Here is a 15,572-nt window from a genome sequence, read left to right as displayed (position 1 = left end):
CACGAGTGATGGAAGTAATGAGACAAGCAGAATGCTTTCTCTCTTCCTAAGAGTGATCCATGTGAAAGGAGAGAGGAACTGGAAGGCAGCCTGGCTCAGTAAACATAAAGTCAACAACTTGGATTGGTGCCTGAACTAGGAAGTCTTTCAACTTGTTTTCTCAGATATTTGGTCTCCTTTCAGCCAACTTGTTTGCAAACCTCAGGAATACAAAGCAATCAAAATACTTCACCAGCAAAACAGACCCCAACTCAATGGGACTAGGTACCTGTCACACAGATGGCCATAAGGTTTGCTATATGCCTTCTCATCCTTCCAACTCTTAGGGAAAGTGATCTGAACAATAAAGCTGGAGCCAGCAAAGGTAATAATGCTTATTCCTGAATGCCAAAGGATCCTGTTTTCCAATATGATAGAGGTGAGACTGGAACCACCGTTACAGCTACCGCTGTGACAAGACATCTTTTTCTAAGATTGTTTTCTCCATCTAGACCCAGATCAGCTACAACTAACAATTGAAAGAGGACCATTAACAACACTCTGTCTGTCCTCCAAAGTCATCAAAACATTTGTTATCTAGGAGAGTCTCTGTGTTAAAGGCTTACTCCTGTATCTGGGCCAAGTTCAGCACTGGACGTCTGGAGCACAGTGTTAGACTCAAGAGATCCAGGGATTCTGGCTATTTTGGACTTCTTCCAAAAGGGTGCGGGTAAAGTGTCTTCTACCCAGTACCATAGCACACCAGGTATCACCCATCCGCTGTATTCTATACTCAGGGTCTTTGGGCTCCTTGGCAGAGAAGTCCGTACATATCCAGGTTTCTCAGAGCAGTCAGACTGATCAGGCCAGTTGTCAGGCCAGTCTTCCCTTAGCTTTTTGAACTATTTGAACCTCTGACTTCATTGTCGGCATTCTACCACTCACTCAAAACCTGTTTTCTGGCCTCCATTATGTCTGCTTGGTGAGTGTCAGAGTGCTAGCTCTATCTATGCAAGAACCTTACTGCATGTTCTATGATGACAAAGTAGTAATGAGAACTTTGGAATTATTTCTTCCCAAAGTGAACTCTCTTTTTTTTCCCATGCTTCAGAGTAGATTATTAATCACTCATTCTGTCCAGGGCCACAGCACCCTCCTGAGACACTGTGGCACGCCTCAGACATCAGAAGAGCACTGAAAAGATTTACATCAAGTATACAGAATCCATCCGAAGTAGCCAAGGACTGAGTTTCCAACCTATATATTGCTAGATGGATCAGACTGTGCATTGTTAAGGCCTACAAGGCATCTGGCATCTCTGTTCAGAAGGAATCAAGTCATGCTCCACGAGATCCAGGGCAGCCTTGTAGTCCAAATGGGCAAGGACTTCCACCTCAGAGATATGGAGAGCAGCTATCTGGTCTTTGGCCAACACCTTATCAGACACTATATAAGGTGGACTTTCTTTTGACTGCAGAAGCTGCATTCTGCATTGAAAGTGCAGCAGGTGGTGACCCAATAATAGTATTGCCTGTTAAGCAATTTTCAGTAAGGGGGGGGTTCCCTTCTTATCTCATTCTGTTTTTTCTTTTTCCTCTCTACTGCTGCTCACTGCTCCCCAGACGTAACAGAATTGTGGGAGAAGCTGGGTTGCAGAATGGAAAATTTCTTATTTAGTAATTTTGTTTCTGCCAGCAGCATCTCCCACAGTTCTACCCATCCTGGATGGCTTCACTGTTGAGGGTAAGCTTTTCATTTAGATCATTAGCACATAGGCTGTTTGCCTGTTATAAATAGGTATTGAGTTGGCATTGAGGTTATTGTTACTAATTGCTTTCCATTAATTTTATTCAGCTTAGAAAGGGCTTATCTGGCAGCAAGTGGGAGAGAAATGAGAAGTGCTGTAACTTGAAACCATTTCCAGAAACTGCAGAGTGGAGGGCAGCATCCCAGACATAATATAATTTTCAGAGACTCAACTAGAGGAAAGGAAATTATTGGGCCAGGAATTTTCCATTCTTTGTTAACTGGGCCAAACTATTGGCATTTATTCATTGATAAGCACTTCCCTTCTCTTTGATAACAGGTACAGTTCAGCAATGTTGTGATGCCATTGATCATCTAAAGCGCATAATTAAGCACAAAGCATCTTCCCTAAATAAGGCAGAAAAACGGCGAATACCACGGTCAGTTGTTTGAGATTTTGCCTTTCCAAATACTACATCTGAGTTTGTTACATATGGCTCTTGTAAAAATTTAGGGTAATGGGTGCGGACATAGACATATGACTCCCATTAATGCATAACTGCGTCCCCACATATGCTGAAAACGTTCTCCTGAAATGCTCCTTGAACTGACTAGAATAATAGCAGTGCATGATGCTACATGGTGGATCGGAGATTGAGACTCAAAGACTATCTTTGATTCCTGAAACAGCTCATTGACCTCCATGGGGAGATGAGAAAGAGACTGGCATAGGTTTCCCCACTGTAAACTCTGTGACCCTCTTAGGGGCAGTGTTGGGTAGCCTCTAGAAGGAGCTGCATCCAACCCTTTTTATGCAAAAATATTATGCGTTTGATGGGAATGAGAAGGAAAAAATGAGACTGGATCCTCAGGGCTATTAAATAGTCTTGGATTTCCCTCTTCCAGAGGAGGAGGTAGGAGAAGATATTTAGACTCATAGGTCAGAAGGGACCAATATGATCATCTAGTCTGACCTCCTGCACAAAGCAGGCCACAGAACCCTACCTATCCACTTTTATAACAACCCCTAACCCATGACTGAGTTATTGAAGTCCTCAAAATTATGGTTTGAAGACCTCAAGCTGCAGAGAATCCACCAGCAAGCGACCCATGCCCCACGCTGCAGAGGAAGGCGAAAAACCTCCAGGCCCCTGCCAATCTGCCCTGGAGGAAAATTCCCTCCCGACCCCAAATATGGCGATCAGCTAAACCCTGAGCATGTGGGCAAGACTCACCAGGTTTAATCTCTTTGTTTGTTTTGTCTGGAATTGAAGGGGGGAGGAAAGAGAGAGTTGATTCTTGACATTTTCTTTTGTTTTTCAATCTCCGCCACTAATCAAACTGGAGCTCAGATCAGGGAAATAAGTCCAGACTACACTTGTGTAAGGACCTTGTATTTGTAGTGTGAATGATTTGACCCATCCAGTCCCTCACCCCTGCCCATCCTTCTTCTAATGAGATAATGGAAAGAGCATCCAAAATTCTTCATTGGATATTTAGATTTGCAAATAAAGCTGTATGGCTTCATTAACATGATGGCTGTTACGTTTTTTCCTTGAAACAAAGAAAAGCCTTTGAGCAAATATCAGTAGTTTGTTGATTTGTATTCATTATTTTTGTACAGAGGATTTCCAAATGCTAAGTCAGTGTGTCTGTTGGACCTTGTCATGTGGCTGTTGGTACAATGTGGGCGACCCCAGACAGAATGTCGGCATAAATCCATGGAGCTCTTCTATGAGTTTGTTCCTTTGCTACCAGGTACGATGGGCCTTCTGCTTCACATAACTGTGCATTTCTGCTCTCATTTTCTGTGCACTGTCAGTTTTCATTTATTGAATGAAACGTGTTTTGAAATAGGCCCCTTTTAGTATTAAATAAGTACCAAGTAGCTGCAAGTATTTCATTCAGTATAAAAACTGTGCATTTTTTACCTTGCAAGCTTTCTCCAGCCAGTGTCTCTCAACTCTGACCTGGATAAGACCACCTTTAGGTGCAGGACAACTATTTTAGCTAGCTGTGAGGGGATCCTCAGCTGATGCAGAGCTAGAGGAGTGATGCCTAAACCACCCTCTTCCTTGCAGTTCACATATGCAGTGTGGCCAAGGGAGTCTCTGACTGCTATATTGGCTGTCTCCTCTTCCAGAAAATAAGAGGAACTAATGGAATAGGTTTTTGAGTGTTGAGCTGTGTCCATAATACCCTGCTGAATGCAGCTGTGTATTTACTTAAAGAACATTGATTTCTCTATGCTTCTTTATCAGGAAACCGGTCCCCATCTTTGTGGCTAGGTGATGTTCTAAAGAAACAAGGAATATCTTTCCTCATCAACAGATTTGAAGGGGGAGGTAATGATGGTGACAATCTCTCTGGAATCCTTTCTCAGCCAACACTGTGTGACATGAAAGAGCCCTTTAGTTTGCGAGCTGTTGTGCAGTGGATGGATATGTTTTTAGCAGCTCTGGACTGCTACAATACATTCATTGAGCAGGGAATGATCAAACCAAACGAAATACTAGGTAGGTGAATCCTGGCTGCAGCTGGGTCAGTATTATCCGTTATATAAGCTCTCTCTGAGGGGTTCCTAGCTTCGGCTTATAACACTTGTTTCAAGAATAGATTTGATTTACAGGTTCACAATCAGTTTCAGCCACCTTAAAAGGCCCTAAAGTGCAGCAACCCTACCTCCAGTGAGAAGGTCTGGGCATGATTCCTTCTAAAGCCCAGCACCGCTCTCATTCACTTACTGTACTTGGAGTTTACCAGTTAGCAATGTGAGGGGCTTCCTTCCCTCTCCACTGCTAGCCCACTCATTTGAGTTTGTTGCTTTGCTCATGCTTCAGTCCCACTCAACCTAGGGAGCTCAGTACTTGTGTTCTGGTGACATGAATACCAACATCTTGTGTAGCCATTAGGCCATTGGGTCTGCATCCAATAAAAGTTTTTAAATTATGCATAAGTTTCTAAACAGCATGTTTCCATAGTAGTAAAATGTAATGATGGAGTTAGATACCCATTTGTAAAATACTGGTCTGTATGTGTCAGGGCAAGATACTTAGCTTTATTAAAGTTGTGCAATAAGATTTTTACTGAATGCAGTTATTAGAGGGCCAGATTTTCAAAGATGTGGACTTAAATTTACTTTAATATAATTACATATGCCTGACTTGTGTGCAGAAACCTAGTATACACATCCATTAAGAATGCATAGTTCTCTGAAAAGCTATCCCTCATGTCCAAAACTTAATACTAACAATGTAATTGAAATATGGTTTGAAGAAAAAAGCTCGTTCTTTCACTGGTGGGGGAAAGATTTTGACCTTTCCCCCCCCATATTTTCATTGTCATTGCATTATGTCAGTCTTCCTCTTTGTGCTGAGTATAAAATGTATTTTTAGATTTGTGAGGTCACTATATATTTAAATTTGGTGTAATTCCTTCTAGGTACAAAGATGAGGTCTTCATTCCTGAGAGCTGTGGAGTTCTTCCTTAAAACTATTGTCTTGCATGATGTATCTGCAGCAGAGCGATGCTTTGACACTGGGTCAAAAGGCAATATGTTCAGCCCACAAGAAAGAGAAGAGTATAATTACAGCAAATGCACAATCATAGTCCGAATCATGGCATTTGTCAGCATGATTCTGGAGACCTGCCAACAGGATTTCTGGAAGGTAGGTGTTGAAGCCATTGGCCTGTAGAAGTTGTTGAAATTGTTATTTAAAGTTGTTGTTGTTTAAGCATTGTTGATTTGAGGGAGAGTGGGAGACTCATGACTAGCTAGGAGTGGACCATCCTTTGCAGTACCTTGGGCCATTAATCTTAGCTGGTTATTAAGCCCCAGGAAGTGTTCTGCTCTTTGGACATTACTGCTTCAGTAAGCTGAGGAAACCCTCACTTCATGGATTATTTTGCAATGAGTGATGGAGTTCTAATTAAGAGAAATTAGTACAATGTAGATTTGCCAATCAGTTTGCTTGAATCACAGTCAGCATGACACCCATGATGATGATATTCCACACAGGATGTCTTACGTTGTTGAATTTAGGAATTTTTCTAAGTGATCATTGTACAGATAGCGTGAGAGACAGAAAAATGACTTTGCGCTGTGTTTTTCTTGTTAAATTCCTTTTTGAAGAATGAACATGCAAGTCTGTCTTTATATGTCTCTCTGTGTATTTAAGGTAATATAAATTGAAGTATTAATATCTACAGTTTCTTATGAGTTTAAAAAAGGGCATTGCTAAGTCAATTTCTGGGACTACTGGTGCATAACTGGCCATTGAATAATTTGTTTTAGATGCATAACTTGCAGTCTTCATGTGTGTAGAAGTCTGTAGTATTGCCACGTTATTTGAACATTAAAATAAGCACATATGATGTGCATCTGCATCTTTAAAAATGGTCAGTTATTTTCTATAAATCAGAGTAATTAACAGTATTGAAAATGAGCCATTTTAGAGAGAGAGAGATTAAGATTAACAATTGAATAGCCATATTTTGCTTATTTCAAGCACAGGAAAAATCATGGAAAGCAGAATCAGTCAACAAATAGGATTAAAAATAAAATGTCTCCAGCTTCATTTTATCTTTTATTCTTTCTAGTTACTTGAGAAGGAATTGCTTAATGCAAATCTGATAGAGCTTCTTGTGAGAATAGTGTGTGATCCAGCAAACATAGGCTTTAATACAGCTGATGTACAAGTCATGAAAAATCTGCCAGATGTTTCTGTGAGGCTCATAAAAGCTTTGATGAAATCTCCCTATAAAGAATCCTTGGAGCTAAGCATAAAGGAAAGAATAACATCACAAAGGTAAGAGCTCTCTGATAGCCAAAATTTCTAATTTAAAATCAGAACAAGTGCAGTACATAGTGAGAGATGCAAAGTGAATGAAGCTTCCATTGCACAGTTATAGGATGTCTTCTTTTCATGTTATATTGATACACCCGCAGGTAATCAATGTTTTTGTTTGTTTTTTTCCTTTTCCTTGTCAGCATTGAGGAGCTTTGCTCTGTTGAGCTGTATAATCCAGATGCTCGTTTTGATCATGTTAGACTAAGCTCCATCTTGTCTGCATGCAGGCAGCTCCACAAGGCTGGCCTGCTTCATTCCACACTTCAATCACAGGTAAATATTTATTCAGAGAATAACAGTTAAGATTTTTCATATAAGAGCTTTTCTAAAGTGAAGTCAGGGGGAGTTGCTTGTGCAATAAAATGGCAGAATAGGCCTTGTCAGTTTCCCTGTGATGTAGGTCAATAAATAATATCCTTTTATAGATGAGAATACTCTGGCAGAGAGATTAAGTAACTTGTCCAAAGTAACACTAGGGAATTGGTGTTGAAACTGGGATCTGAACTCTGGAGTTGCTGGTGCTCAGACTATACCTCACCTAAATAAATTCTTTACATTGCACTCAATAAATACCAAACACTGGGGTACCAAAACAATAGAAGAGAATGGTGAAAAATCCCTTTATCTATGGTTCTATACAATTGGGTGGTAAATTTGATAATGTAGCTAAAAATCTGGCCACATGTGTGCACCTTAATGTTCAAAATGGAGGTTATTTCAAGAAAATATCTGCAGTTCAAATGGGGTGGTAGATGTTTAATTCCAAAGAGAAGATTAGATTGCGTACAGTAACGGTGGGGAAAAAAGAAGAGGAGGATGTGCTTAGTTTTTGACAAAAGTAAAAAACAAAACAAAAAAAAACAAAACAAAAAAAACTCGTTGATTTATCTTTAAAAGAAGTCCAGGGAAAAGAGTGATTTTTCTGGGTTTGACAATGCAGACAAATTTTTTACATTTTGAAAACTAGCCTGTAAACTTACAAAATGTCAGATAAGATTATATCATTAGTTATAATTCAGTGGTGAAGTGGTCAGTAGAAGAAGAAAAAGGGTTAAAATGGTATCAGAATGAGACAGAAGAGCATCAGCCTCTCTGCTGGAGCACAGTGTTCAGAAGAGAAATATACAATTGGATTATTGTCTGAGAAGAATATTCTGACAACTGGGAAAAGATGTCAGAGAAGCACTGATAAGTGTGATATAGGAGATACGTTATTTGGATGTACTGATGTTAAAATGAAGATTTTGGACATACTGGCTAATAAAGATTGGTTTCCTCAATCCTTGAGTGTTGGTAGGCCTGGCCTTTAAAGAGCAAATCTGTTGTCTAAAAAAAAATCAATATAGGTTAGCCTATTAGTACTATGTGTGTTGCTTTGCAAGAGACCAGAGTTTAGATTGTGAAGAGGTGGGTTATTCAGCTTCTGGAATAGAAGGGGAGCCTCTTTCCTTACAGTAGGATGCTTCATTGGCTGAACAGATGCAGCACGAGAGGCCTTGTTTAGCCTTTTGAGTCATAGGAAAGTAGGATAGAGGGAAGTTGTACAGATCAAATTTAGCCCTTTATGGAGCCTCCAAGATATTTGTTGGGCTCCCTGTTACCAAGGTTCTGGAATTCATGTCTTAGCCAGTCTCTGTGTCACTGTAGGTAAAGAAAGAGAGAAGCAAGATAAGTAGCAGCCATTCAGAATTGACAAAGACTCTGCTATTTGCTGAAGGATGCCACATTTATAATGTAACAGTGTAAATGCATTCATGAAGACTTATGGTAGAAGGCTTCCCCTCCCCACCCTTCTCTGTATCCTCTAGGGTCCGGAGCTCCGTTTCACAGTTGGCTCTAAGCTTCTTTCAGTTGTTTATAAAAGCATTGCACCAGGAGATGAGAAGAAATCTCTTCCATCATTGGACATCAGCAGCAAGCGACTGGCTGATGGACTCCTGCAGCTGGCCTTTGCTTTTGGTGGCCAGGTAGGAGGATCACCTCTTCTGATGTACTGTCTCCAAGGCCATTTCTGTAGTATTGGGTTCTGGAATGTTCCCTGTTCTGATAGTTAATCTTATCTGTGCTGTCTTCAGGAACATTGTAGAACAAACTGGTCCATTTTTCTGTAACATGTATTTTTGAGACAGAAAATTGTTTGTGTACAGTGTGCTGTATTTATAAAGTTCCCTCAACACTTTGAATCCAAAAGCCAGAGTTTGTCCATTGTTGAGTGCCAGTGGCAAAGGCAAATCATGGATTCTTTAGTAGGGGAAATAGCCTGATACTGTTCTGGGGGTTGTGCTTTTTTCCTTAAGTTTTAACATTTGTTTTTGTGTTATAAGTATACGTACGACTATTTGAGAAGGTAGCTTTAAAAGAGTTTCTCTTGATTTTGTAGAAGACTAGTGACTCTTAGTGACTTCAGTACCTCCAGACTGACCTCTCTTCTTGTGCCAATTCCCACAGTGTGAGGAGCTGGTAAGTCTCCTGTTGAACACAGTGATGCTGTCTGTGCCACTATCAGGAACATCACAGAGGAATCTGATCAGCTTCTCCCATGGAGAGTATTTCTACAGTTTGTTCTCAGAAACCATTAATCGAGAACTGCTGAAAGACCTGGATGTGGCTATACTTCAGCTTATGAAATCATCTGTGGACAGCCCCAAAATGGTATTGGACCTTTTCTTCAAAAGGGCAGTCAGTTGAAAATATCATACCCTCTCTAGTTACAAGAAACACCTAAGATGACTATAAATGAAAGATTAGGGTTCGAGGGGGCAGGGTGTTAAATTTTTCTTTTTTCAGTGTTTCACTTTGTTGTGGAGTTTTTTTGTTGTAATGTTGATACTTACTGATAGTGCCTACCTCATGCACCATAGCAAGATGGCATAATTCCCATGCACTGGACTCTCACCTACATGCTCTTCCCCAGGCCCCGTTAAAGGATGTCTGCCAGTTAAAGAGGGTTTACCAGTAATACAGCAGCAGAGCCGATCTTTCTAAGATTGGGCTCAAGATTTCTGATAAGGGCTAGGGACAGCAGAAGCCCATGGGAGGTGGGGATCTGTCGTCTTGGTCCAGATAGGGGTCCAGAGAATGTAGTGCTGAAACCTGAGGAGTTGTGGCCTCTGTCTGGGATCAAGGAGACAGGTGATTTTTCTTTTTTGGAACTCCTCTACAGGTCCCTGGGAAGAATTTAGAAGTTGGAGGGCCTTTTTTCAAAATTGCTGCTAAAGAGCCCAGCAGAGAGGTGTCAGAGCAGAGGGGTCAAGCATGTTTGCCAGTGTTGATTTTGAGCCCACACACTCTCTTGCAGAAAAATTCAGCAAGGAAGAAGATACCCCACTTAAAAATTAATCAAAGGAATTTTAAAAAATAGTCTGGACATGCCATTTAAAAAGTGTTTTATCTCAGACAATTTTTAAAATAATGAAGCTGGTGGTATCACTTTAAATAGTTTCCACTGTCATTAAAGCTGATGTAAGCAGCAAAGAAATTTATTTTTTTTAAAAGGCTGGCACTTGCATATTGATTCTCCAATTTGTTGTGTGCGCAGAGCCATAATAGCTGTTAATCTGAAAACTGGATCTCTCGTATCTAGTAGATTCCTAAATATTCATATTCACACAGTTGTAGCTGGCAGTGGATGTTCTCTATAACACCTGCTTTTTAAGTTCTCCACTTTTTATTTTTGAAAACTTCTTGTGGCTGGTTCATGCACTAGAGGTTAGGGAGGCATGGTCAATTATTTTCCAAAACCACATTCCCTCCTCCTCCTTTGTTAGAACTTGGAGATTTCTTTTTCAGATTAGTGAGATTTTTCTTTTACAGTCTTATGTCCTTGTTTTTGAGGATTTGGGAAGAAAAATACCTATAGTTGAACTGTAGTATTCTAAATCTGGTGGAATCCAAATATGATGATTATGTAGTCAAAAGTGCAAGTAATTATTGCAGAGCAGGATGCTGAGTTCAGGTATAGTACATAGGGATTTTGTTTTATGCTCTGATCACTTCATTTAGAAGAATTCTCTGTTTATGAAAACTGTGATCCCATCCTGTTACACTCTGTCTTGGATTGCAAAATTGAGAGGGAAGAGCAAAAAATGCTTCACTGTTACCATGTGTGATACACCTTTATTCTTGGCTTCTCTGTGTACTTGCGAACAGAGATGCATTTTGATTTTATTTTAGATGTTACTTCATTTGTATCTTAGGTCCATTCTAGATACTATTTTAAAATAAGAATTGGAGTTTATTAGGTTACTGTATCTGTCTCACTCAGATATACTCCCTTTTCCCATGTTCACAAAAAACTTTAATAAGCATGAGACAGAACTGCTGCACCATACACAGAATAAAAGAGGAATGAATATAAGAGCAATCTGAAGTGTTTGCTTTTGATTGCTTTTGATCGTTAATGCTAGTATATCCTTGTGGAAAATTGAAGTTAACGCTACTACTTAATGCATGAAACTGTTCCTCAGTTGATTTAATATTTTAGGCTCAGATTTTCAAAATCCGCTAGAGAATTTGGACCCAGTTCCCATTAAAGATTGTGGAAACTGGCTGTCCAAGTCTCCCAAACTAGTGATGCTTATTGTATGTAATCATCCATCCCAGTTACCAGGTATCATGATTACACTGAATTAAATGTTGTTACTATATGGAATACATGGAATTTTTATTTTATCTTCATTTCAGGTGGGTACCATCCTGAATGGTATGTTAGATCAAAGCTTTAGAGAGCGTGCTGTACGCAAGCAGCAAGGAATGAAGTTGGTAACGGCAGTACTGAGGAACTGGATGAGACTTGACAGCTGGTGGGCCAAAGATTCTGCTCCAGAGAGTAAAATGGCTGTTTTGACACTGTTGGCTAAAGTTCTGCAGGTATATATTGTGTTTGGTAAAGTTAAAGCCACTTTAACAGCAATCTGTAAGGGCACTCCGCATCTTGGAAGAGTGGCAGTGTTAGTTTTTGAAGGTTTGTTTTTTTTTTTGTTTTGTTTTATTACTTTTATTGCTAGTTGGAGAATTTCAGTGTTTTCTGGATAATGAATACTAAGTATTTAAAAAAAAAAACCAAACAAGTAGGTTTTGGCAGGCGGAACTCTTGATTTCACTTTCCCATTTTTACTCCTGTGTCTGATGATTTAGCTCTTCTCCTTCATAACAAGAGTTGCCAGTGGAAGGAGTAATCTTTGGGAAGCAAGTAGCACCTGACGAGGTACTGTCCGTCTCATTGGCAGCCAGACAGTTCTTTTTGGAGTGGCTGTCCCTAGACCAAACTATTTCAGAAAACCATTCTGTCTGGAAGAACGTCAACTTCTTTGCCTCTGTATTCCCTCACCTATTTGAGGCCTGGTCTACACTACGCGTTTAAACTGATTTTAGTAGCGTTAAACCGATTTAACCCTGCACCCGTCCACACGAGGCCCTTTATATTGATATAAAGGGCTCTTAAAACCGGTTTCTGTATTCCTCCCCAACGAGAGGAGTAGCGCTGAAATCGGTATTACCATGTCGGATTAGGGTTAGTGTGGCCGCAAAATCGCTGGTAATTGGCCTCTGGGGCGTTTATCGACAGGCACCACTATGACTGCTCTGGAAAGCAATCTGAACTCGGATGCACTGGCCAGTAGACAGGAAAAGCCCCCGCGAACCTTGATTTCATTTCCTGTTTGCCTAGCATGGAGCTCTGATCACATGGGTGGCGATGCAGGTCACCAATCCAAAAAGAGCTCCAGCATGGACGGTATGGGAGATTAGTGGATCTGATCGCTGGTATCGAAGGGACAGATCTGTTCTTATCAGAGCTCCAATTACAGACGATGAAATTGCCAAAACATTGTGGAAAAAATTCCAGGCTATAGATACAGAGTCCACAGCAAGTGCTGTGTGACAAGTAACGGAAAGCCAAAGAATCAAATGGACGCTCATGGAGGGAAGGGAGGGGGGACTGAGGACTCCAGCTCCATCACAGTCCCCCGCAGTCTCCGAAAAGCCATTTTGCATTCTTGGCTGAGCTCTCCATGCTGTAGGGTCAAACACATTGTCCGGGTGGTTCAGGGTATAATCTCGTCAATTTACTCTCCCCTCCCTTCCCCCCCCCACCATGAAAGAAAAAGGGAAAAAAATCGTTCTTGACTTTTTTCAATGTCACAGTATGTCTACTGCATGCTGCTGGTAGACGCGGTGCTGGGGCACTGAAAGCAGCATCCTCTCCCCTCCCTTCCTGGTGGCAGACGGACAAACAGTGCAGCAAGGACCTTGGTAGCCGTCCTCGTCATCATCCCGTGAGTGCTCCTGGCTGCCTCAGGTGAGGTCGGCCGAGGGGCGCCTGGGTAAAAATAGGAATGACGCCCGTTATTCCCGGCAGTGGTACAGAACGGCTGGTAACGTCCCTCATCATAGCAACTGGGGCTGAACTCCATCAGCCCCCTCCCCCTTTCATGTCTAAAGAAAAGATTCTGTACTTCCTGGACTATTCATAGCAGCAGGGATGCTGGGCTTCTCTCCCCCACCGTTTAATGTCCTGCCTGGACTATCGTAGCAGCTGGTGGCTGCCTTCCCTCATTTATCTCACTTAAAAGTCAGTGTTTCTTATTCCTGCATTTTTATTACTTCATCACACAAATGTGGGACCCTGCCACGGTAGCCCAGGAGGGTTGGGGGAGGAGGGAAGCAACGGGTGGGGTTTGGTTGCAGGGCATCCCCCTAGAATGGCATGCAGCTCATCATTTCTGCTGGGGAATCTGACACAGAGCGGCTGTGCTCTCTCTGGATTTCTCTAGTACACTTGCCCCATATTCTAGGCAGGAACTGACTCTATTTTTAGATACAAACATAAAGGAAGGAATGACCCCGGGAGTCATTTCCCATTTTTGTCTTTGCGCCCCTGGCCGACCTCAGCGAAGGTCAGCCAGGAGCACCCATGACAGCAGCAGAATGTACAGAATGACTGATAACCGTCATCTCATCGCAATTTACAATGGCACAGCGGACGTCAGTACATGGAACGACTGGTAACCATCTCTGCTACCTTGCAAAGGCAAATGAATGCTGCTGTGTAGCGCTGCAGTACCGCCTCTGTCAGCGGCATCCAGTACACATATCGGTGACAGTGACAAAAGGCAAACGGGCTCCATGGTTGCCATGCTATGGCGTCTGCCAGGGCAATCCAGGGAAAAAGGGCACAAAATGAATTGTCTGCTTGTTGCTTTCACATGGAGGAAGGAATGAGTGATGACATTTACCCAGAATTCACCCGCGACACTGTTTTTGCACCATCATGCACTGGGATCTCAACCCAGAATTCCAATGGGCAGGGGAGACTGCGGGAACTGTGGGATAGCTACGGGATAGCTACCCACAGTGCAATGCTCCAGAAATCGACGCTAGCCTCAGTTCATGGATGCACACTGCTGAATTAATATGCTTAGTATGGCCGTGTGCACTCAACTTTATACAATCTGTTTTACAAAACCGGTTTATGTAAAATCGGAATAATCCTGTAGTGTAGACATACCCTGAGATGCTCTTCCTCAGCTCATATCTTGAAGATAGAGCTTTTTTGACCACTTGTAAACCCATGGAAAATATTTAGGGAAAGAATCAGGATGATCTCCCCTATTCATCTTTTATTTTCTTTGTTTTCATTCTGCGGCAGCTTGAGGTTTTTTACTGGAAGGTGTGTTTGAAGATATACAAAGTGGATTATCCTAATGGTTTCGCTGGTAATAGTGCAATGATCAAAGGAGACCTACTTTTGGAAAGGGGCTTAATATTGTTTTTCATTGGCCAGAAAAGGTCACAACACATGATTCCCAACATTGTGATAGGTGGGAACTTTTGGATCCATGCTAAGAACACATGTAAAACCCAAACCTTCATCATATGCACATCTGCTGTCTCATGAAATTAATATCAGAAATGAATGATTCTTATGAAACTCTGAACAAAAATCATGGAAACTGTGTTTAACACAGAGATTCTTTTTATATATTAAATATTTTTATAAGTTTTAATTATTTTTTTCTCTCCAGATTGACTCCTCAGTGTCTTTTAATACAAATCATGAGGCTTTCTCTGCTGTTTTTAATACATATATCAGCCTACTTATTGATGAGAATTTAGGTCTAAATCTAAAGGTAAGTTGTATTTTGTTGTATTTTCCCCCAAGTTTGAATGCTAACACTACTCGTGGGTTAAAAAAACAGTTTTAATTGGGCTGCGTCACTAAGGGTATCTTTCTCTTGCTTTTCATAGTAATGTAACAAATGTCCTTTTCTTCCTTGCCTTTCTGTAGATCAGCAAGCTAAAAGTAACAAATTAATGTCATAATTTTTAGATGGTACATTTTTCTCAATCTTCCTTGTTTTTCCTTCTCTTTTTGATCATGTAGTTTTAGGAAAAGTCAATATGGAGATATAGATGTAGTTATAAACTGACTTAAAAATGTAAGAGGAATATAGCTTGATCAGGGATGCCATTTCACTTTTGAACACTATCTGTAGGGATTGAACCTGGGACCTTTCTCTATAGAAGTATTAGCTTCCTACTGCTTGAGCTAAATACCAAACTCATAAACTTCTATATGTAGCCTAAGCACTAGAGCAAGGACACAGAACCACACTGTGTTAGCATGAGGTACAAAAAATGCTGGACTGAGAGTTCTGGCATCTTAAGTTTTCTGCCTACAGAAGTAGTACAGTATGGTTACTGCCAATGTTCCCTTGAATTTTTTTTACATCCACATGCAGAATGAATTTTGTTATGTGCACCAATATGGAGGTGATGTGTAGTGGGGGTGGGGCTGAGGGGTTCTGAGTGTGGGAGGGGACTCAGGGCTGGAGTAGAGGTTGAAGTGTGGGCTCTGGAATGAGAGATTTGGAGTGCAGGCTGCTGCAGGGAAAGAGGATTCCCCCCAGCTCTCTCCCTGCCGGCAGCAGCTCGAGGGGAGAGGCACCGTTCCCGTCTGGCAGTTCTGCACACCCCAACTTTCTCCTCTCTAGAGCT

At 41.3% G+C, this 15,572-nt stretch overlaps 1 protein-coding gene across 1 annotated transcript in view; it reads left to right on the top strand.

The window, feature by feature from the left end:
* PRKDC (protein kinase, DNA-activated, catalytic subunit) overlaps nucleotides 1–15,572 on the top strand; it is a 173,793-nt gene that overhangs the window by 61,022 nt on the left and 97,199 nt on the right. The window contains exons 29-38 of the mRNA XM_075062025.1: nucleotides 2,066–2,165; nucleotides 3,350–3,483; nucleotides 3,987–4,241; nucleotides 5,167–5,393; nucleotides 6,325–6,533; nucleotides 6,716–6,848; nucleotides 8,384–8,542; nucleotides 9,024–9,227; nucleotides 11,259–11,444; nucleotides 14,600–14,704. Coding sequence (XP_074918126.1) covers nucleotides 2,066–2,165; nucleotides 3,350–3,483; nucleotides 3,987–4,241; nucleotides 5,167–5,393; nucleotides 6,325–6,533; nucleotides 6,716–6,848; nucleotides 8,384–8,542; nucleotides 9,024–9,227; nucleotides 11,259–11,444; nucleotides 14,600–14,704 — 1,712 coding nt within the window. The remainder of the gene's footprint in view (nucleotides 1–2,065; nucleotides 2,166–3,349; nucleotides 3,484–3,986; nucleotides 4,242–5,166; nucleotides 5,394–6,324; nucleotides 6,534–6,715; nucleotides 6,849–8,383; nucleotides 8,543–9,023; nucleotides 9,228–11,258; nucleotides 11,445–14,599; nucleotides 14,705–15,572) is intronic.

This window comes from Chelonoidis abingdonii, chromosome 2, assembly GCF_003597395.2.
Source record: "Chelonoidis abingdonii isolate Lonesome George chromosome 2, CheloAbing_2.0, whole genome shotgun sequence".
Classification (NCBI taxonomy): domain Eukaryota; kingdom Metazoa; phylum Chordata; order Testudines; family Testudinidae; genus Chelonoidis; species Chelonoidis abingdonii.
The sequence above is the reverse complement of the archived record's forward strand: the minus strand, read 5'-3'. Positions and strand labels throughout refer to the sequence as shown.